The sequence below is a fragment of the Umbelopsis ramanniana genome (assembly GCF_025399195.1).
Source record: "Umbelopsis ramanniana AG unplaced genomic scaffold K450scaffold_33, whole genome shotgun sequence".
NCBI classification, from domain to species: domain Eukaryota; kingdom Fungi; phylum Mucoromycota; class Umbelopsidomycetes; order Umbelopsidales; family Umbelopsidaceae; genus Umbelopsis; species Umbelopsis ramanniana.
This window is the reverse complement of record NW_026252119.1, coordinates 628-21,042: the sequence shown is the minus strand read 5'-3', so window position 1 is coordinate 21,042 and position 20,415 is coordinate 628. Positions and strand designations below refer to the sequence as shown.

The 20,415-nt window shown below is 44.0% G+C and overlaps 11 protein-coding genes across 11 annotated transcripts; 5 read left to right on the top strand and 6 right to left on the bottom strand.

Moving 5' to 3' along the window:
- Positions 1 to 4: 4 nt before the first annotated feature.
- On the bottom strand, positions 5 to 1,431 carry K450DRAFT_244114 (uncharacterized protein). The gene is made up of 5 exons (XM_051589532.1): positions 1,039 to 1,431; positions 802 to 932; positions 553 to 699; positions 438 to 487; positions 5 to 359 (listed from the first exon to the last, which is right to left on the bottom strand). The coding sequence occupies exons 1-5, from the start codon at positions 1,175 to 1,177 to the stop codon at positions 176 to 178; spliced, it is 651 nt and encodes a 216-aa protein (XP_051443933.1). The 5' UTR covers positions 1,178 to 1,431; the 3' UTR covers positions 5 to 175.
- K450DRAFT_244109 (uncharacterized protein) lies at positions 1,348 to 3,203 on the top strand. Its single transcript, XM_051589531.1, has 6 exons — positions 1,348 to 1,405; positions 1,482 to 1,567; positions 1,640 to 1,724; positions 1,797 to 1,902; positions 1,973 to 2,928; positions 3,004 to 3,203. The coding sequence occupies exons 3-6, from the start codon at positions 1,665 to 1,667 to the stop codon at positions 3,142 to 3,144; spliced, it is 1,263 nt and encodes a 420-aa protein (XP_051443932.1). The 5' UTR covers positions 1,348 to 1,405; positions 1,482 to 1,567; positions 1,640 to 1,664; the 3' UTR covers positions 3,145 to 3,203.
- A 1-nt stretch (position 3,204) lies between these two features.
- On the bottom strand, positions 3,205 to 4,415 carry K450DRAFT_244106 (uncharacterized protein). The gene is made up of 6 exons (XM_051589530.1): positions 4,390 to 4,415; positions 4,252 to 4,319; positions 4,125 to 4,190; positions 3,906 to 4,054; positions 3,747 to 3,819; positions 3,205 to 3,647 (listed from the first exon to the last, which is right to left on the bottom strand). The coding sequence occupies exons 1-6, from the start codon at positions 4,390 to 4,392 to the stop codon at positions 3,419 to 3,421; spliced, it is 588 nt and encodes a 195-aa protein (XP_051443931.1). The 5' UTR covers positions 4,393 to 4,415; the 3' UTR covers positions 3,205 to 3,418.
- A 589-nt stretch (positions 4,416 to 5,004) lies between these two features.
- On the top strand, positions 5,005 to 6,414 carry K450DRAFT_288725 (uncharacterized protein; the record flags this gene model as incomplete). Its single annotated transcript, XM_051593550.1, has 1 exon — positions 5,005 to 6,414. The coding sequence occupies one exon, from the start codon at positions 5,005 to 5,007 to the stop codon at positions 6,412 to 6,414; it is 1,410 nt and encodes a 469-aa protein (XP_051443930.1).
- Positions 6,415 to 7,839: 1,425 nt separating this feature from the next.
- K450DRAFT_175652 (uncharacterized protein) lies at positions 7,840 to 9,051 on the top strand (the record flags this gene model as incomplete). The annotated part of the gene is made up of 1 exon (XM_051584222.1): positions 7,840 to 9,051. One exon carries the CDS (start codon positions 7,840 to 7,842, stop codon positions 9,049 to 9,051), a length of 1,212 nt encoding a protein of 403 aa, XP_051443929.1.
- Positions 9,052 to 9,136: 85 nt separating this feature from the next.
- On the bottom strand, positions 9,137 to 10,949 carry K450DRAFT_244098 (uncharacterized protein). The gene is made up of 8 exons (XM_051589529.1): positions 10,794 to 10,949; positions 10,614 to 10,725; positions 10,343 to 10,517; positions 10,148 to 10,268; positions 9,870 to 10,046; positions 9,659 to 9,798; positions 9,480 to 9,590; positions 9,137 to 9,373 (listed from the first exon to the last, which is right to left on the bottom strand). The coding sequence occupies exons 1-8, from the start codon at positions 10,922 to 10,924 to the stop codon at positions 9,222 to 9,224; spliced, it is 1,119 nt and encodes a 372-aa protein (XP_051443928.1). The 5' UTR covers positions 10,925 to 10,949; the 3' UTR covers positions 9,137 to 9,221.
- K450DRAFT_244087 (uncharacterized protein) lies at positions 10,838 to 12,952 on the top strand. The gene is made up of 12 exons (XM_051589528.1): positions 10,838 to 10,854; positions 10,971 to 11,270; positions 11,353 to 11,501; positions 11,565 to 11,612; positions 11,684 to 11,804; positions 11,879 to 11,883; positions 11,943 to 11,982; positions 12,046 to 12,124; positions 12,192 to 12,234; positions 12,298 to 12,447; positions 12,529 to 12,609; positions 12,676 to 12,952. The coding sequence occupies exons 2-12, from the start codon at positions 11,006 to 11,008 to the stop codon at positions 12,895 to 12,897; spliced, it is 1,203 nt and encodes a 400-aa protein (XP_051443927.1). The 5' UTR covers positions 10,838 to 10,854; positions 10,971 to 11,005; the 3' UTR covers positions 12,898 to 12,952.
- On the bottom strand, positions 12,684 to 13,476 carry K450DRAFT_244083 (uncharacterized protein). Its single transcript, XM_051589527.1, has one exon. The coding sequence runs from the start codon at positions 13,446 to 13,448 to the stop codon at positions 13,008 to 13,010; it is 441 nt and encodes a 146-aa protein (XP_051443926.1). The 5' UTR covers positions 13,449 to 13,476; the 3' UTR covers positions 12,684 to 13,007.
- A 342-nt stretch (positions 13,477 to 13,818) lies between these two features.
- On the bottom strand, positions 13,819 to 15,600 carry K450DRAFT_281203 (uncharacterized protein). The gene is made up of 8 exons (XM_051593389.1): positions 15,453 to 15,600; positions 15,186 to 15,358; positions 15,094 to 15,117; positions 14,912 to 15,027; positions 14,707 to 14,844; positions 14,381 to 14,639; positions 14,186 to 14,299; positions 13,819 to 14,116 (listed from the first exon to the last, which is right to left on the bottom strand). The coding sequence occupies exons 1-8, from the start codon at positions 15,593 to 15,595 to the stop codon at positions 13,980 to 13,982; spliced, it is 1,104 nt and encodes a 367-aa protein (XP_051443925.1). The 5' UTR covers positions 15,596 to 15,600; the 3' UTR covers positions 13,819 to 13,979.
- A 2,244-nt stretch (positions 15,601 to 17,844) lies between these two features.
- Positions 17,845 to 19,376, top strand: K450DRAFT_244079 (uncharacterized protein). Its single transcript, XM_051589526.1, has 2 exons — positions 17,845 to 18,840; positions 18,923 to 19,376. Exons 1-2 carry the CDS (start codon positions 17,929 to 17,931, stop codon positions 19,271 to 19,273), a joined length of 1,263 nt encoding a protein of 420 aa, XP_051443924.1. The 5' UTR covers positions 17,845 to 17,928; the 3' UTR covers positions 19,274 to 19,376.
- An 88-nt stretch (positions 19,377 to 19,464) lies between these two features.
- On the bottom strand, positions 19,465 to 20,195 carry K450DRAFT_244074 (uncharacterized protein). The gene is made up of 3 exons (XM_051589525.1): positions 20,009 to 20,195; positions 19,886 to 19,942; positions 19,465 to 19,821 (listed from the first exon to the last, which is right to left on the bottom strand). The coding sequence occupies exons 1-3, from the start codon at positions 20,150 to 20,152 to the stop codon at positions 19,591 to 19,593; spliced, it is 432 nt and encodes a 143-aa protein (XP_051443923.1). The 5' UTR covers positions 20,153 to 20,195; the 3' UTR covers positions 19,465 to 19,590.
- Between the last annotated feature and the right edge of the window lie 220 nt (positions 20,196 to 20,415).

The window sequence follows — 20,415 nt, the reverse complement described above, 5'->3', positions numbered from 1 at the left end:
AACATATTGAACAAGCAATGGATGCACATTTATTGAATAACTTTGACGAGACACCTTATAGCATCAAGTTAACCCTTTCCAGTCACCTCGGGATGCTTTAAAATTTGTGCTATCGAAAAATATCGGCAACGGACTGCCCCAACGAAGTGTGACTGGTCTTCCTCGGATTGCTCCACTACACTACCTGCTCAGTCAGGAGAGGCCCTTGAATCAAATGAGGTGAATGATATAGCGTCTCATTCATCCATCCAACATAATGAGCTCCTCCAAACCCATTGATCACATAAAGCCCAGAGACTTTGAGAGTATAGTACCGAAAATCATGAAATCCGCCTCCAGAAGACTCGTTTTTAGGTGCCCTGAGACACAAGTGTCAGCTAGATTCCTTCTACAGCCGGTGGGAATGCAAATAAAGAGAAAATAGAATGACATACCACCATCGCGAATCAGGGTGTACAGCTGTAAATCGATCATATGCGCTTGGATACTAAGAGGCAATGAGCATTAACCATGACGCTCGCTCATTACTATGTTGAGCTGTATACTTTATACCTCTGAACCAGGCAACCTATGTAGTTTACCCATCAAAGTCATGCGTGGGTTTTCGACCGCATATTGGCCATTGCGGTGTTTGCTTTTATCGGATACTTTGATGGAGAACGAGACAAAAGGAAACTTTACGGCATTTCTCACATTGACCTGTTCCAGTGTTAAAGATGAGTATGATGTAAGAATTCACCAGGCGAAGCATTCTTTACTGTAGGAACACCAAAATACGACCACCGCATCTGCACTATGTACCTGGAGATCAGACATGAGAAGTAACAGATCACCAGCTCCCGTATCTGCATAATATTCCATGATGCCAAAAGGCATGGATTCAAACTCTGGTTGAACGGAACGATCCATTAAAGTGATCAAAGTTCCAATGCCTGAAAGAACCAAATCATTCATGTGTGAGAAAGAGGAGGGATAAATTATGCAGTAGTCCAGCGACTGTGTCGGTGAACCAGCGTTCGACCTTTCATTGAAGCTCACCCTCTTCTTGAACGATTTGACGAGCTTGCCTAGCAGCAAACGCTGGAGATTCCTCCATGATGACTGGGCCGGCACTCGCTAATGTCCAACATGAGATAGCATTAATGATAAAAATGAGTAATGTGTATTTGACCAACATGAAGGTTTGGGAAAGTGGCACGTGAAGGTGGACCTAAGTGTGGGGTTTTGGTCGAGAAATTGGTTTAAGCATCCCATTTGACCTTGTTCATCGCGTGCTCCTTCCTAATGGCTCATATTACTTCTGAACACTACATTAACCAGCGATTCACCAAAGCCTTATCCATTGTCGAACATTTGCCTGCTTCATCCAGCTTTCAGCCTACAAAAGAAGAAAAGCTTCGAGTAAGTGGGTAGCCGGACTGCTAAACAAGCTTACTGTTTCGTTCTAAAACCAATTACAAATCTTTCTATCCACTCGGTAGTTGTATGGTCTATTCAAACAAGCGTCAGAAGGCGATATTGTTGGGTCACGACCGGGAGTATGGGATGTCGTAGGTCGAGCAAAATGGTAATAACTGTGTCAAAAATTTCCATTGCACGGCCGGTCCTCTAAAACATTGGAGTCTTTCTTTCATATTAGGGATGCATGGAAACGTTTGGAAGGCATGAGTTCCTTGGAAGCCAAAAGGATGTACGTCGAGACATTGTTAAATGTTGCGACTGAGGTACATAGAATCTTGACCTGATACTCTCCCCCGTGATGATTGCTAATGCCATTTCTCCTTTCACTTCCCAAGACTTTGAAGAGATCAAATGACGTTACACAAGCCCAAAGCATTATACAAGCTTTCTCTTCAATGCGACCTTCAGGAGATGAGACGGATAGCTATGATGAAGAAGGAGGTAAGGGAACATGCGAACAGTTGTTGCGATGAGCGAGTAACGCCACCATTAAACCTTGTTGGGGGAATAGAATATAGTGCTGTATCAGAAGACTATAGCGAAAACGACGAGGAAGAGAGAGCTTACTTGAGTGCCATAGAAAGGGATTCTGAGTTGCTGCGACAAATTCAACAGCCAACCTCGTCGTCTCGACCCGCCTCTAGAACAGCGAAAGATCAAAGTCCTCGTCCATATCGCTCTCCTCAAAGTATTTCATCGGCCAAGTCGCCTACTGTGACACCACAGCAACTTAAAAGCTCCAAACAACACCACAGGGCCATATCCCCTTCGTCCGAATACCGACCGAGACCTGCAAGCCAAGTGTTTCATTCGCCTGTTTTGTCTAGTACTACGAGTGTTACTCAGCAAGGACCCAGTCGCAGTGGCAGACAATATTTTGCCGCACCAGAGTCGTTCCATTCCCTTTCACACCAAGCTTCTCGAGAATCATTGCTGAAGTCCGACAACCCATGGGCTCAACAAGAACCGGTCAAATATCAACGAGTCCAACAATATCGTCAGCAAATGTCCGAGGAAGATACACTCTCTTCTCGAGCCGGAGCTGAAACGCCTATATCGCATATGCGACTTCCACCATCAGACTATACCCCTATTCCCACCTCTAGTCAAAAACTCGCATCACCTATGCAGGCACCTATATCTCAACGTCAAGCTATGATTCAGCGTCGGTTGTCAACCAGTACTTCCGAAATTGGCTCCAATCTACCTGACATAGCACGGGCTATGACAAACCCCATGAAACATGACCAAGCTGCTCCATCTGTAGTTGCGCTAGGGCCGGCAACCAAGCGCGCTCTTGAAAATTTACAACACGAGATCGTTGCTCTCAATTCACGTATAGACGACCTGAAAGGAGAATTGGTAGAACGTAATGCTACCCGCCAGCGTCTGGCAAAATCTAATAACTCTACCAGCGAGACCGGTTCGGACGATGATAATTGGGATACCTGGCGATGGGTGCTTAAGGTAAAATTCGGTTGACTGAATCAGGGCATGCATGCCTTTTTTTCCTATATTAACTGTTTTCATTCACTGCAACAGGCCGCTTTCCGTCATGCTTTTGTCAATATCGTCGTTGCTCTGCTTTTCTTCCTGCTAATGTACAAACGCAAATCTCCCATCGCATTCGCCATAATATCTCGTGTCCGAAGTGCATTGTCCTCCACTATGCGAATTTTCTAGATATCAAACTCTATCTATTCCTCTGACCCTCACCAACACCAAATCTTAATAAAAAAAAAAAAACAATGGATCCGGTGAATTTGGTTTTACAGTGATGCTTTTAGTTGTTTGTTTCTCGATCATAACACGGCGTATATACAGGGAAAGGTTGTAGTCAAAAGAACCTTGGAGAAAGAGAAAAAGATAGTGTGTTTGTGCGCCGTGTGCCAATTGAAGTGTATAGAAAAACCAAATTATGCAGAAGGGATATGTAAAATACAAATACTTGATACGTCTAGAAGGTGTTGGTGCCCAACTCTGGGAGTCTCTCAATCACGTACTTTCTTGCGGAAATGTACATGATAGGGATACCAGGTACCTTACGAATACGGCGTTTGAGATCTCGATCGCAAGTTGCCACGATATAGCACTTGTGTTGCATAATACGTTGAACTAAGCAGTCATCGGCGTATGTACCCTTGTGAGAGCAGGGAAGTCTTTCGAATCGAGGATCACGGGCGATCCTATAAGCAAAGGATTAGCGATGTGCACACTAATGTTGGGTAGGCCGTAGGAATGGGTATTCTCGGCCACACGTAGAATGATCATGTTAATGCACTTACTTTAGAGCAATTCGATATTTTGGTCCAAGTTTCTCCAATTCCGCTAAAACACAATCCGTAATACAAGGAATAGCTGGTGAAGTTGGGAAAATTGTGAGTACAAGAAAAGAAAAAAAAGGTCTGAGCTGAAGCAAATTTTGTAAAAAAGTATATTCTTACATTTAGCCAACAAGCAATCCATCATGGACCTGACAAGTTCAAGCTTGTTCTGAATGGAAAAGTTGATGAAATTGGTATCAACTAGGACATGATAAGGTGGTCCTAAAGCAGAATTATATTTGAAGAAGAGTGACGAAGCGACTTGAGGACTGCACAAGACAAGTATGAAGTGTTAGACAAAGCAATGGTACTCATTCAACAAGTCAGCGAGGAACTTACAGATGGCGAACAACCTCCTTTTGCTTATCTTCTTCCTTCTTCTTCAGCTTCTCCTGGTTCTCCTTCCTAGATTTTCAAAATGTTCAGAATCAAGACGACAAAGGTGCCAAAGAGCAAGGAAACTTACAATCGACTATCTTTTGGATTGAGCATTCGCTTGACTTCAGCAAACTTTCTTGTTTTCTTTGCTTTTCCCTACATATTCCAATTGGTCAACTCTGTTTCATAACCTCGAACCGAGCCCATGCTCTCGAAAAATACTTACCATGATTCCAGTTCGCAGTTAACTTTAGCCAAAAGGCACTGAAGAAAAGAAACTTGAAATTCGCAAATTTTTTAGCAGTCACTTTCCCCAATTTTGCTGCCATACAAAAAAGGATATCTCAGTTCCCTTGGTTCTGAAGACTTTGCTGTCTCGGATTTCTTCACTTCACCACACGAATTTCTTGCTCTATACGAGAAAGAAATTCTGTTATATTAGGAAAAATAGCATGATCTAGTTTGCAAAGGAGAATGCTGAGCAGTCTCCCATATTGACAAAACTTTGGTCTTACAATAAACAATTGTCTAAAGAATTCTCAGTCAGTTCATGTTGAATAATAGCAGGATAGATGGGCTAAATCAAGGCAGATAGATAAGATCTTAAATAGAGCTTCTGTTGACTGAGGTACAACATGTTTAATATGGCCCAGAGACTTGGTGCAATACGAAAATGAGTGGCACAATGCAGCCTTGTGAAAAAATAGGTACTGTTACATCTATTACAAATCGGGTGTGTTGTTATCAAGCTTCAAAAAGTATATAACCGTTGTCCATCAAGCTAAACATATCGTTCTATTTATCCTCCCGCGGGAGCAACCCTTACGAACGCCGAATCCAAATGGCTAACGCTACCGTTAGTTTTGTTTCAACATTAACAAATGGTATTCAGGACGTCAGCGCCTTTGCCGCCGTCTTCGCCACAGACCTGGTAGAAAAACAGATGGGTCGTAGCGACAGTTCCGGATTCCTTTATGCGTCTGCTTGCGGGATGTCAATGTTTGGTAGTCTAGGAACGGCAAAATGGGGACTCATGAGTCTTCTACCCAATAAATGGATGAAGACGGCTATGTTGGCAGATGATACCAATTTCCTCTGGAAATACAGCGTTGCTCATTATCTATTCTCGAAAGGCGATAGACAATATGGAAATGCATACATCGACGCAATCTTTGGATTGTCATACATGAGGCATTATCAAGGATTCCGGACAGTCAAGGTTGAACTGAAACTCGATGACGAAGGAACATGGTATTTCTTCTACGCTGTTGTGTCGTGTCTTATGTTTTCCGCCATGGGCATGCTGCCTTTCGTCCATATCATAAGAAATGACCAGACATACTTGTGGGGTCCAGTATTGAGATGCACTGGAACACTCTTGCTAAGTTTGCAAGCTATCACGATTCCATATTATCTCGCGTGGCTGGCAAAGCCACGAAACGTTTACGACTTTGAAAGCACTGGCTGGAGATTGCCCGATCCTACCATGACACAGCGCCTCTTATCAATTTTCTGGCTCATTTTGATCTTCATAGGCTCGGCTATGGTTTTAGTCGGCTACATCGGATCCTTTACAGCGGTCCAAAATGCAAGCGATGGCAATTCAGGTATCATATGGTTCTGCGTGGAGCTTCTGATGATGATGCTTAGACTACTGATATGGACACAAAGTGTGCACTGGGATGACCAGCCAGGGCTAATAGCGTACGTCACGGCAGATCAACCTAGAACGAAAACAGACTATATTTCTGATAATAAGCGACTCTCCTTCGACGAAGCAGCGGTGTATGTGGCAGCAATGGGAGTGGTGCTCAAGTGGCCAAAGGATAAATATGAATACAACTTTGAGTTTCAAAGCGATAAAGTAACACTGTACGTCTTCAATAATGATGATTACGAAGAAGAGACTTTTACAATAACTGATGCGACGAACGAAAATATCAGTGGTGAAGCTAATTCTGGTATAGTTGTCCGTTCTGAAAGACTTGGTCATGAGTGCCTCCTTCCCGACCGTAGAGGACCTACATCTTCAACAGATTTCTCATTATTCTGTGATGATCTTGAAATCATATATACATATGATTTCAAGTTACTTGAGTGTTTGCTCCAATTCAGACAAGCAGTCAATGGAATATTGCCAAGCCCGAGGTCTTCATACCTCATCATTTCCCGGAACAAAGACGATGACGATGATGCTCCCGATATCAAAATGTTATATGAAAAAATGCCACCGCCTATCCCATATACCTAGTTTTCATTGCTTTAACGAAATGCTATCCGAGTGCCTGCATATCAAAATAAAGCCGTTGCTGTTAGCATTGACTTTTTTTTTTTGCAAATTTCAAACATCGGTTGGGCATTGACTTCTTTTGTGGTATTTGCAGGTTTAATTCATATTAGTCGCTAACATATCGAACCAATGGCTGGACGTAGAGAGCAAAGATATAACACCTACTTAGTATGCATTTTTTTTTATGATCGACAGGCAATTTTTAGATTTCCGACAAACGTAGGAATTATTTCCCCGGATCTTTGATTTAAACGCAACACATTTGATCATTAACCACTCTGGCTACACTGGAAGAGTTGCAGTCATTTTATGGCATTCAATTAGCCTGTTATTGGCTGAAGTTGATATGACTGAGCTCCTCGTGCTGTTACTGCTCCTATCTGGCACTACTAAAACTGAGTGGAAGAGGAATTTCAGTTCGCTTTGTTTGTTACTGAATTGAAAGCTTTGGTGACCTTCAGTCAATGTAATCAAGACTGACGCTTTTTGATCTGTTATTAACTCATTCTTCTTAACTACGTCCACCACCTTGACGTCTTTGCTCACCACCCATTATGGCCATTTTTACCTATTGGGTGATGTGCGGAGAGGTATTATTTTCATCATAAAAATCAGTTACCTGGCTTGTTGCAAAGGAGTTTGGTTGAACTCTGCATACGCCTGTCTGCACTGCACATGACAGAAATAGTAGCTCCGGAACAAAATAGACAGGTGCAAAACCAGGAAGGAGCGATTTCTCATCGTCCGTCATCTGGTACCTCTCAACCTGGACGAGATGGTAATGTCAATGATTTGCAGTTTGACCAACTGGCGCTAGACGATCGTTCAAAGCCACTTGGACGTCCATCGTCTCGAGAGGCTCGTGCATACGCATCTGATGGACCACAGCAACGGCCAGTGTATACAGATTCACCATACATACAAAAGCCTGATGTAGTTGACAATGGCTCTCAAGTGGATGGGGATGTCAAATCTAAAGCCAATGGTACCCACGATCCCAATTCGGTATTGGCTCCCCCTCCTCATCCTCAACAATATTATGACCCTCAACAACAATATAGAAGCCATTCTCCTTACCAAATGCATGCTGATATTCAACGATCTAATACTTATCGCCCTTCTCCTAACATGGCGCCTGCCCCACGACCAATGTACAGTGGTGAGGATCCTGCCGCCTATCAGTATGGAACTCCCCACATGGGTCAACAACACCTTCCACCCCAGCAGCAGCAGCAACCTCAATGGTACTGGGATGAATACAGCCAACAATATGTTCCTGCTCAACCCTATCCGGCTCAGCATTATGGTGGTCAGGAGTATTACAGACCTCAGCAACAGCAGATGATGAATTATCCATCTGATCCATATGCTCAACAGCAGCAAAGCATGAATGCTGCTCCCAGTGAAGTTCTTCCTCCCATCGGAAAGAGATCTGGAAAAAAGAGCATATTTCCACCACCAACACTCGAAAATCTCAGTCAGTTCCGCTCGCAAGCCCGCGCTACCAATGATCCTATGGTGCAGCTGAACTTCGCAAAGTTTTTAGTGGAAGCAATTCCGCAAGTCTGCTTAGACGATCCTGATCAAAAGCGAGCTAAGAAAATTCGTGAAGGTATGGCCAATGAAGCACAACGTGTTGTCAAAAAACTGGCTTCGCAATCCAATATTGGAAAAGCCGTTCACGCTGAAGCTCAGTTCTTCCTTGCCAATTGTTATGGCAGTGGACTCATGGGCTTAGCAGTTGATCACGATAAGGCATTCAACAATTATGTCCAAGCCTCTAAGCAGAGTCATCCGGCTGCCACATACCGTACAGCTGTGTGCTACGAAGTTGGAGCAGGCACGAAAAGAGATCATGCTCGATCTATTCTCTTTTACCGTAAGGCAGCTAATTTGGGTGATACGCCAGCTATGTATAAGCTCGGTATGATTTTATTGAAGGGATACATCAGCCAACAGAAGAATCCACGAGAAGGTATCTCTTGGTTGAAACGAGCAGCCGCCAACGCCGACGAAGAAAACCCTCACGCACTTCATGAACTGGGTCTCGCCTATGAAAAGGAAGGTATCCCGTCCGTCATTGCAGACGAGAAGTACGCACGCGAACTGTTCACCCAAGCAGCTCAATTCGGATATGCCCCATCACAATTCAAGCTTGGATGCTGTTACGAATACGGCCAGCTGACATGTCCTGTAGACCCTAGACGCTCAATAGCATGGTATTCCAGAGCAGCTGAGCAAGGTGATGTTGAAGCGGAACTTGCTCTTTCAGGATGGTACCTGACTGGCTCAGAAGGCGTCTTGAAGCAAAGTGATACCGAAGCGTACCTTTGGGCACGAAAAGCAGCTGACAAAGGGTATGCCAAGGCAGAGTACGCCGTTGGTTATTATACCGAGACTGGCATTGGCATCAAACCAGAGTTGGATGAAGCTCGTCGGTGGTACATGCGAGCTGCTGCGCAAGGTAACAAGCGTGCTATGCAGCGTCTCACCGAACTCAAAAAGTTTGGAAACGCTCGTCCTCAGCAACGTCAGAAGCATACTCGCGGTGCCAATGGCGCTCCTGCAAAGCAGGACAGCGATTGCTCCATTATGTAGACACCCACTAATGTCTAGTTTACTATTACCTTCGTCATACACTGGATGTTTGTTCCCTACCGTCACTCATTACTCAATTATTGACACCAGATTACACTTTCTTTTCCCGTTTTTTTTTTTATTTAATCTTGTATTCCTCTAAAGCTATCGAAACTCTCTTTGGTATAATATCAATGTTGGTTGGGTTTAAGAGGGACTTTGGGCGGGAGAATGAGCCGCTTGTTGCGTTTCCAGAATTCAACAAGGCATTGCGCTAACCGGTTTGGCTGATCTTCATGAATAGCATGGCCAGATTCCACGAATATTTCCATTTGAAATTTTCCTACAAACGGTTGGCGAGGTATTAAAAACCATTAGATTGTTCTAACATCGATCTCACCCTACACCTCCTTCAGAGCCTCTAGATCACCATTTTCGAGCGTACTAACCTTGCATTGATCCTATCATCAGCGTCTTATCCAAACGGTCTGTGCCAGCGAGAACGAGAAATTTGGCAGCCCTAGCCTTGAGAAACTTATCCGACAAGTCTTGGAACCAGCCTTTTCCAATAAAATGTATGTGAGTATGATCACTTCACCTCTGAAATCGAGCTGAAACGATGACTTACCTTGCCAAAACTGTTGCGTAGCGGCAAGATTGGTATGCCAGATATAAGGACTGTTTGCGTCATTCTCATCTTTCTTTCGAACAAGCGGGGGAAAGGAGAGTCTTGCTGATTCCAGGTTGTGTACCGTGCCTGAACTAACACTGACGAGAACCATACATTGAATTGGTCAGTATACCTGCTGTTACTCAATGATGTATTTTTTGACACTTACGCCCATCGAATAGCATGCTCGACCGATGGAAATTCTTTGGGCCGATCATTCAAAAACGATGTCATAGAGGACAATGCTTCCATGGCCGATCCTTCCACCACATCCAATACCACGACTCCGAGTAGATTTGGAACACTGCGTCTATTAGCGACGTCCACAACAACCGATCCACCCATACTATGAAAATGAGCAGAAAATGAAGCGATTTACGCAAATGAATTGCAAGTAAGTGGGAGTTACTCTATACTCCACGTTTTGTATACGATGAGTCTGCCTACCTGTGACCAACAACAATAACATCAGGCTTCGTGTCTCCGTATAACGCTAAAATGACCTCGCTCATGTCATTACTCAAAGTTGATACAGAGAGGTCGCTATCGTTTGGCGTTTGAGTATACCCTGGCGACCAATGAAAAAAAATGGGTATTCGATCCTATGCTTTAAACAATGCCATCTACAGAAACGAAACCTACCGTGCCCCCGACAATCAAATGCCAGTATGGAACATTCTTGGTTCGCAATAGCTTGTATCCGTTTTGCAGTAAGGCCATATGACAAGGCTGAATGGCCAGCTCCATGATGTAGAACAAACAAAGGAGGTACCTTTCCATCTTTTGATTTTCCAGCTATCTGATAACAACGAAAGACGTAATGAAAACCAGCGGGCAGTCAAGAAAAATCATGCTGGCGCAGATATAAAAAAATGAAATCCAGCAACGTCGGCTAGTGAGAGTAAAAGGATATTTTATCGTCGACCTTCACATCGTGCATGGTTTCAAAATAGTGTTCCCATGATAACGGTGAATAGTCGGGCTGCTGTCGTCTTGTCAATGGCAAGGCAAAGGCTGGCTGCGAGCTGAGTGAAGAAGGTGAGATTCCTGCGAGAGAAACGTAGACAAGTACGTGACTCGACAGAGCGCCCACCTTTTCTTGTTGCTGACCTCTTTACTGGTTGCATCGGGATCTTCTTGAAGAGCCTCTAGAGGTGGTAATTTGGGCTTAAAGATGTCTTTCTGTAAGGAGGACATGGTGGAAGTGAATGGGCAACCCGCCATGCCAGCAGTCACTGAATTTTGAATTTCGATTTCCTCATTACCACAGGAAATGCCCACGGTCAGGCTTGGTGTTTGTCTACTATGCTTTCACGCCGCTTGTGGCATTCCATGCCAGTCAATGCATCTCGGCCACTCATTTACCAAGGTACCAAGCGTGTAATAGCTTCAAACAACATAAGCACTACCGACCGCTTCTCGCCATTGGCACCAGCGTATGCACAAAACACAATAATACAAGCTCCGTTGATAGCCGCTTATTCAACGGTTGCTTCAAGCAAGACGCTAACGCTATCAGAACAGCTCGCGCAAGGAAGCCGCTATGCATTGGCTAAATCCATCACTCTGGGTAATTTCAATGTTTGTAAACCGTCTTTCTATAGACACTGGATCTAACCTCACCCCACCCATCCATATGCCGACTCTAACAGTGGAATCGTCGCGGAGTGATCACCGTGCAGAAGCTCAGCAGCTTCTATCCTACATCCTTAAGAAACAAAGAGATCAACCATTGACAAAGCCAACTTTTCGAATTGGCCTTTCGGGTTCGCCAGGTGTTGGAAAGTCAACATTTATAGAGGTATGCGTTCAGTGGATGTTCTGACGTAGCCGTTTACTGATGATTGACTTTTATCGTTGCAAGGCGTTTGGAATGTACCTTCTGGAGCAAGGACATAAAGTGGCAGTGCTGGTAAGATCTAGTTTGGAGAACTGCTATGTGAGCTTCGGTGGGGTTAACTTTGAGCAACTACTGCCATTCAGGCGGTCGATCCTTCATCATCGCGGACAGGTGGATCAATTCTCGGCGACAAAACAAGAATGACCGAGCTTTCTAGAGCTGACGATGCTTATGTTCGTCCTTCCCCAAGTAGAGGCACACTAGGTAGGTGGTCAGAGCCTGTGACTGAAAGGATACACACGTGTTAATGTGCTTATGTGATCTCTAAACATTTTTAGGCGGAGTGAGTAATATATAAGTTTTTGGCCTCTACATGAACCAACTATTGACCAACTTTAAAAGGTTGCTCGTAATACCAACGAAGCTATCTTGTTATGCGAAGGTAAATTTACTTGAAAACCTATGCCCATTATATTTCTCTCATTCATCATTTTCCTCCTCAAAGCTGCCGGTTACGACGTTACTCTGGTGGAAACAGTAGGTGTGGGCCAGTCTGAGACCATGGTTGCTGAGATGGTGGACATGTGAGGACATGATTTGATATATGACCTTCCATTGGCAGGCTCAATGCTAATTGAATATTTCTATCAGGTTTGTGCTCTTGGTTGGACCAGGTGGAGGCGACGAACTTCAGGTAACATCATCTACCTGTACAGGAAGGTCTTTGCAGGCGGCTGACCAGGGTTTTCATTGTTAGGGACTGAAAAAGGGAATTGTGGAGCTGTCAGACTTGGTCATTGTCAACAAGGCCGATGGAAAGCTTGCCGATGCTGCCAGGGCAGTTTCCATGGATTATACCAGTGCGATCAAGTTTTTGCAGCCTCCATCACCACTTTGGAAAACAAAGGTAATATAATGGTGTGGTGAACAAAACAGAACGACCATACAGTAGTGTAACACAGAAAATCCCCCCTCGTAATCTATTTAGGTGTTACGAGTGTCATCTCGCGAAAACACTGGCATTGACAAGGCTTGGGAAGCAATGAAATCCTATTTTGACACTATGACGGTAAGTGACATTTTTTTATTACAGATGGCAAGACAGACCTCTTTACTAAGTATCCCATGTTTTCAGTCTGCCAATAAATTGACAGAGAAGCGGGGGGCGCAGCGCAAGGTGTGGATGTGGCGGCAAATTACAAGCGAACTGGTAGATCGTCTGAACTCGGACGACAAAGTCAAACAACATGTCGCTGAACTAGAGAGTAAAGTGTTTGATGGCAAAATGACGAGTGGACAGGCAGCAGATAGTGTAGTGGATGTATTTTTAAACAAGGTCAAAGAAGATAGAATATGATGGAAGTTAGGATTTTCAACACAAACCTAATATTACCCAATAACGAAAAATATAAAAATTAAAAAAAAAAAAAAAAAATTGACAATAAGGTAGATGGCCAGCATTCTATTCTATCGTCCACTCGTAGCTTCTTCGTATTTCGGCGGTGATGAGATTGGACCCATGTGCATGGGGCCTAAGGCAAGCTTTTCGTTTTCCGCCCTGAGCTCTCGTCGTGCTCGGGTGATACCACGCACGATATAGTAGAGGATAATGGCACCTACCAATAAACCAATCACCAGTACAAACACCCATCGGCTATGTTGCTGCAGCCAACTCTGTTGGTTCTGATTATCTCTGGAATCGTCCGAGAATCCATTGGTATCTATGGTGGAGGTGGGTTGAGGTACTGGGACAAAGGACGGCGCGGTGCTAGCTGCCAGGAACGTGATGGCTGGGACGATAGATGAGGTCTGGGATACATTGATAGAGGATGAAGAAGGAGTGACGGCTCCATAGGTTTCTCCCAACAGGATGAGCAGCATACTGATAGCAGCCGGTAACCACTGCATAGTTGAAAGAGAAAAACAAAGGCAAGAATTTGAAAAGCGCTCGCATCCAGACTCTCTCATCAAAAGGGCTCGTCTCCACCGGCAGTCACACTTCATTTCAAATTGCCTCTTTTTTTTTTTTTCATGGTCCCCACGCTTCAAAAATAGAATCGACTTTTCTGCTCGCTGCAATATTGGCAGAATGTTCAGATAATGGCTCTCTACCATGTTCATATCGGACAGTCCTCACAAGACTGCATGTGATATAACAACCCCTAAACACCAAATTGGAGGGTAACCCTCATTTGATTCACAGCCCCTATCTCCCCTGGCAGACGAACTCTGATATGAAGAGGCATGGCGAGCATACTGTACATTTACATTGTTTTTGCTGAATACGAACTGATAGGACCGAGCCAAAATCAGTGATGTTTTGAATTTATGTTTAATTCGTCACATTACGTGTATTTTGATAATAATAGTAATACAACTGGCGCAAGGCAGTGGGACGACATGGCTAAATTATGCAACCACCGCTTGTATTATTCCACCTTAGATGGTGATATTATAATGGGCATTGTGCTTGACAATAGCAGTGTAAGAGGGTTTCTTGGCACCCTTGAGCAATTCAAAGTATTCAACCTTGAGTTCTTCCTTGGTACCGCTGAGCAAAGCCATACCGTTATCAGCTATGAGAAAACGGCATTAGTATACAACTTTGTCAAAACCTTGTCATAATTGTGCTCTGTTGGACTTACCATAGGTGGCGTTGGCAGCAACATACTTGATGTAGGGCAAGTAAACACCATTGTTGCCATCACTAGCAGCAGTCAAACTTCCAGCACCAACGGTGAAGAAGTCAGTGTTGTTGCCTTATGATGGAGGGAAAAAACAAAACCCAAAGTCAGCCATACAGTCACTCAACTCAGTTTTATCCCCACACACTCTCTTACCTTGTTGATGGCTGAGAACGTGATCGTGACCGTTAAGAACAACAAGCTTGTGCTTCTGAACAATCTGGAACAAACCACCCATATCGGCAGGCTTGGTGTAGTTCTTGGAGGTAGAAAGAATGGGGTGGTGCATAACGACGAACTTCCAGTCAGCATCAGACTCGGCTGAGGACTTGTCCAAGTAGTCAATCTGAGCTTGCAACATGGCGGGGGTCATGGTGTTGAGAAGCTCTTGAGAGTGATAAGGGGAGGTGGTGCTCTGCAAGTTCATGTGTAAGACAAACAAATACACCCTGTTTACATCTGGGTATACACTGTTCACTTACGGTGCGGTAAGATGAAATGAAGGGAGAGCTGTCAAGGACAGTGAAGTGGTACTTGACATCATTGACAGTAATGTCATGTTGATACCAACGAGAGGGCATGAACCATCTGCTGTCGTACTTGTGGGCATTCAACTCCAACTAGCCAGGGAAAATCTTTTAATTTCAGCCTCAACCAAACTTTGCCCTCAACCTTTTCCAAACTTACGGAAACAGAGGTGTTGGCAACGATATCGTGGTTGCCGAGGGAAGGGTTCCAGCGGATCTTGAGAGACTTGGCAGTGTACATGTCGATGAAGCCTTCCTTGAAGTGCTGGTAGTTCTCTATTGATGCTAAGTAAATAGGATGTTCCCATACGTCTTCGACACTTTGAAAGAAATTTCACATACCGAGACCAATGTTGTAGAAGTTGTCTAAACAATCAGAGCATATTCATTAGTACGTAAATTAGAAGATATTTAGCATATATAGATGTATGTACCTCCGGTGGTCATGACTTCCTGGCAGTTTTGCTCCTGGCAGACCTCACCAAAGAACTTGGCGGTTCTTTCCTGAGCAATAACAGCCTGAGGGTAGGAGGCGATATCACCAGGGTCGCAGTTACCGGAAGCGGGCAAACCGGCACATTCAGCAGCAGTGGGAACACTCCATCCCCTAAAAAGTGAACATATATGAAGATGAGCGTCTGTGCGTGTATACTGATGATGGAACGTATGACATTGAAGCGAAAAAAAAAAAAAAAACATACTTCCAGCCGTAGTCGCCGAAAATAGCAATGGTTCCTTCCTTGTACTTGCGATGGCCGCGAGATTGGTGGGTGTGGCCGGAGGGACGGGCATCCACGGTGGCGATAACAATGGCAAGGGCAGCGGCTATGATGGAGGCTTTCATGATTCAATTAAAAGAGGGGAATGAGGAACGGATTGAGTGGTTAATTATGCAGTGCTTTAATATACTTTCTGCTCACCATTTTGGGAATGCAAAGCTAACTCACGGCGACTGTAAATGTCCAGCCATTGTTGTGTGGAGCTCGGCACGTTGACTTATAATTCACCACTGACTGGCTCGCTCACCCAAGAGTTACACTTGCGTTACCATGATTCAACCGTGCTATTTTTCCTCTTTCGGTTCGCTCATAAATTGCGTGCTGAAGAAAACCACTTTCCCCAGCAATCTCGGCTTCTTCCTTATGTTCCTAGGAGTTGCATCAGTTAGACATAAAAGTGATCGTCACACCGCATCTCTCGCTACTATGACAGAACATTGGTATGCACACTACGTCAGACATGCATCAATTATTTATCTCGATTTTTGATTGATATAAAGATCTCGAATGTCTTGTCCGTTTAGCCGATATATCAGAGATCAAATTTTCCATATGTGCAAGTGGACATTCAACGTCGATACACGTGCCCAAGCTGTTGAAATACCCGAGATCACCCATTCCTTGCACTACCGTCATATTGGGGCGAGAAGACATCGTTCAGCCAAATTTTTCACTAGTACTATGCTCGGATGAGATAGCAAATATGCTCGGAATTCCATTGAGGACGATATAAAATCTCTTCATAGGTTTTGAGAAAAATACTATTTACATTGATCTATCTCGCTCGATGATGGTTCCTTTGCTTCGCCGAGTTGACAGATGCGTTACTCTTGCTGACAGCGGAAAAAAGAATTCGCAAGTGGACAAAACGAGTTTCTGGGTACGAGCTTACTTTTGCACGCCACCACTGAGAGTTCCCAGCACTGACACTCGCAACGAGTCGCACGTGGATAGCTTGGGTAGAGATATTTTCCTGATCAAGGCATTTTTTTCCGCCTGGAATTGTCCGTTGGTTACTCCGCATGAGCTGAGAACACAATGTATTTGTTTGTATTTTTCATTTCAGATATTGTATAGTTCGTGGCTCCTATTGATCGTCGGGGAAGTCATGTAACGAGCAAGGCAATTGGATCCTGTTTCAGGATCAATTCATGACGCATTCCAAATGCAAAGCCGGGCATTATCTTCAGTGCAAGCGCTATTTCTGTAATATAGCATTGAAAACCCGTTATTGAGATATATCGGATCACCGAATAGTTTTCTAGAATCCTCCAAATGGTACACAATTTAACCGATGACTCTTGCATCCGGTATACTCAAGCGTCAATTTTCAACTAGTTTTCCTTTCTGAAATTGATGCATGCGAATAAACACCATCATGCCTGCAAAAAACGAGGAGGGGCCGGTTTACGTGTGCAGTACGATACTATAACATCCTGCATTTTCTCCAAGATGCACAAAAACGGATAAAGAGGTATTTCGGCCTATTTGTATGGTTCTTGCGTTCAGCAAGTCAGATTACAGAAAGGTTAGTCGGTCATTTGCTAAAAGACGTACAGTAAAATTCACTATTCTTTTTCTTGAGCTCAAAATAGAGAGTCGCAATATCTTGTGAACTCGGGATGAAGGAGGTTCTCTGCTGTTAAATTGTGAGAAGCGAGCTGAAGATTAATTTAAAAAGATTTGAATTTCTCATAAGAGATAAACTGCATTGGTAGCAACAATGATCTAGAAGTGGTTAGAGTCGACCTTGGCTTTCTCTAAAAACAGCTGCTGGGCAATTCACCTGTCCACACCAATTGCACGATCCAATATAGATTTTGCTTGCAATGGTATCTCTTTATCACATTTTCTACAATTTACTGACATTAAGATACTTTGGTGAGATATGTTGCCAGTAGTTCTGCTATTTTCAGCCCACGAACATAACAATCGCGGTGACATATCTGGATGGTAAAGACCGATGAATAAACGCTAGAGTTAATGAAAATTAACAAAGTGATTTTCAAGATACAATTTATTGCTGGTACAAACAAATGATCATCAAATTCAACAGGGACAGGCTCACCAGCATGCTGTTTTCTTTCCAGCTTTCTCTTTATCCTCTCCCCCTATGATGGAGCTTCTTTTGCAGGGCATTTCTTGGAGATGGTGAGGTATACATGGTTGCAGCTGCCTCTGAAGCAATTTTTTAAGATGCCTAGCACTGGAAGCGCTCAGATTCACTGAGGTGGACATCAATGGAATGTAGGGCCTTTACACTATGTAATGATACCGGGAGAGCAAAATCAGTTTGACTCCACTTTGGTCGGGTTCAACGTTTGCTTCGGAGCTTGAACTTAAAGGGATTTTTTTTTCTGCTCCCTCTAAGTAACAACAGCATTCCACCACTTCACAAATGGAGTCCACAACAGGAGGCAGTTGCCGCAGAGCTGCAGACTCTCCGACTGCCAACAATGGAAGCACATGTTCAAGAACATCTTCAACTTCCAGCCCATGCTGGAAGACTGAGCAATGCAACTACGACTACTGCATTGTCAAACCTGAAGACGGCGACGAAGCCCAGAACGCAGATAAATCCGTATCCAAGTTACTGCGAGAGCTCTCTTTTGTGGATAGATTTTTGGCACTGTGGATTATTCTGGCTATGGTCATCGGAGTGTTGATAGGATACTATGTTCCTGGAGTGCAGCCGGCTTTCGCCACCGTCGAATTTAGCTCGGTGTCCGTCCCAATTGCCGTCGGCCTCCTCGTCATGATGTACCCTGTGCTATGCAAGCTTCATTACGAAGAGCTCCCTTATATCTTTTCTCAAAGAGCCATATGGTATCAACTTGGACTGTCTCTTATTCTCAACTGGCTGGTTGGTCCAACTTTAATGACTTGCTTGGCGTGGGCTACATTGCCGGATCTGGAAGGCTACCGCACTGGTGTGATCATGGTCGGCGTCGCACGATGTATCGCAATGGTGTTGATTTGGAACCAGATTGCTAGAGGAAATGCTGAATATTGTGCCATCTTGATGGTGGTCAATTCTGTCCTACAGATCGCTCTGTATTCCCCTGTTTGCTACCTCTTTATTAACATCGTCCCCACTTGGTTTGGCGGTCATGTGGATGCTGAAATTCAGTTGGAGATGTGGCCAGTCATCCAGTCTGTACTTATCTATCTTGGTATTCCCCTTGGAGCTGGATTCCTCACTCGTGTTGTATTGGTTCGCCTGACAAGCAAGCATTGGTACGAATCAAAGTTTTTACCGCGCATTGGACCTTTTGCCTTGATCGGGCTACTGTACACTATTATCGTTATGGTGAGTTTTATCCAATTATACCGAATCTCTTAAGTGGGCTCGCTGATAATTAACTGAATCGTATCTGCTTTACTGTACTTAGTTTGCTAATCAGGGTCACCATATTGTCGCCAATATTGGATCCGTGTTCCGGGTCATGGTGCCGATGGTGTGCTACTTTATAATCATGTTCTTTGGAACGTTATTTTTGGCGCGGGCGCTCAAATATCAATACGCTGAGGCCGTCACTCAAGCCTTCACAGCTGGAAGCAACAATTTCGAATTGGCCATTGCTGTCGCTGTCAGTGTTTACGGTATCAACTCGGACCAGGCCCTCGCCGCTACTATTGGTCCTCTCATTGAAGTACCTGTTCTCCTTATCTTGTCGTACTTGTGCTTAATTTTTGAACATCGCTTGCAATGGCACACTGCTGAAGTAACAGAAGAGAAATGAAACTTCACCTTATTCGCCACACAATGCTTACTATTCGTATTGACGTAGGGCAATGTCTCACCCATTACATCAACCCTTTTCCTTTCGTCATTTGTCTTCTTTATCGACCAACGTCCTCATTAATTTTCCCTTGCCACGATTGTAAAAATACACGATGGATTTCATTTGAATGGTAATAAGAAAGAGTTATGTAGATTTTAACGCGCTATGTTGCCCAAATGGTGTATAGCAGTGGATGGATAATGTCATAATACACGAGAGACCTAGCTGTTGAAGGCTGGAGCGAAGCATAACTAAAATCGAGGTATGCAGAGCATCTATAATATATCAGCGTCATTGTGTAGTGCAGAATGGTCGTCCAGAATGGGTGCGGTTTCGGAGGAAGATGATGACCAGAAGGCACCAAAGCCATAGTAGAAAATGAAGAAGACAACTACAATGACTGCGACGTAAAGGCACAATTGTCGCTTGTGCCGAGTTGAAACCATTCTATTGAGCCGCCCAAACGAGTTGTTGAAAGCTGAGCCAAAGCCTGCAAATACGTTGGTCTAAAGCAAAGTGTCTATTAATTCCACGCAAAAAGACCAGGGCGTGCGTATGCTGGCCACTTACGGATTCATCAATCAAGTCGTGCTGCTCAGTCACATCACGGTGGATATCAATAGTAACCTAAGGTATTGAATGTGGGTTAGATGGGAGTGAGTAACCAACCCGTTTGACAGAATGGAACCTTACGTTTTTCAAAGCAGAGACTTTGGCATCTAGTTCCTGCATTCGCATATCATTTTGCTGTTCGAGCATCAGTGCATTTTCCTCCTCCCGATCGCGGCTGACACCTTTGCCCTTGTTGTTTCCAAATAGTTTTTTTCGATCAGACATGGAGGAATCGATAGGGTGGAGAGATACAGTGTGTCAAGGCAAGTCCGACGCTAGCTACAGTCCTTCTCTAAATATTTTGCGGTGCAGTAAAAATTGATTTTGAAGGAATTTTGCGTCTCGCAAATTGAAATTTCTGCAGACGAACACTTATATAATAAGCAAACAGCAAGGAAAACAATGATAATTCTAACGTTGGAAGTGAAAACATGATTGTGTCATAATGTCGCTTCCACAGAGTTTAACATGCCACGGTGGAGTCTTTG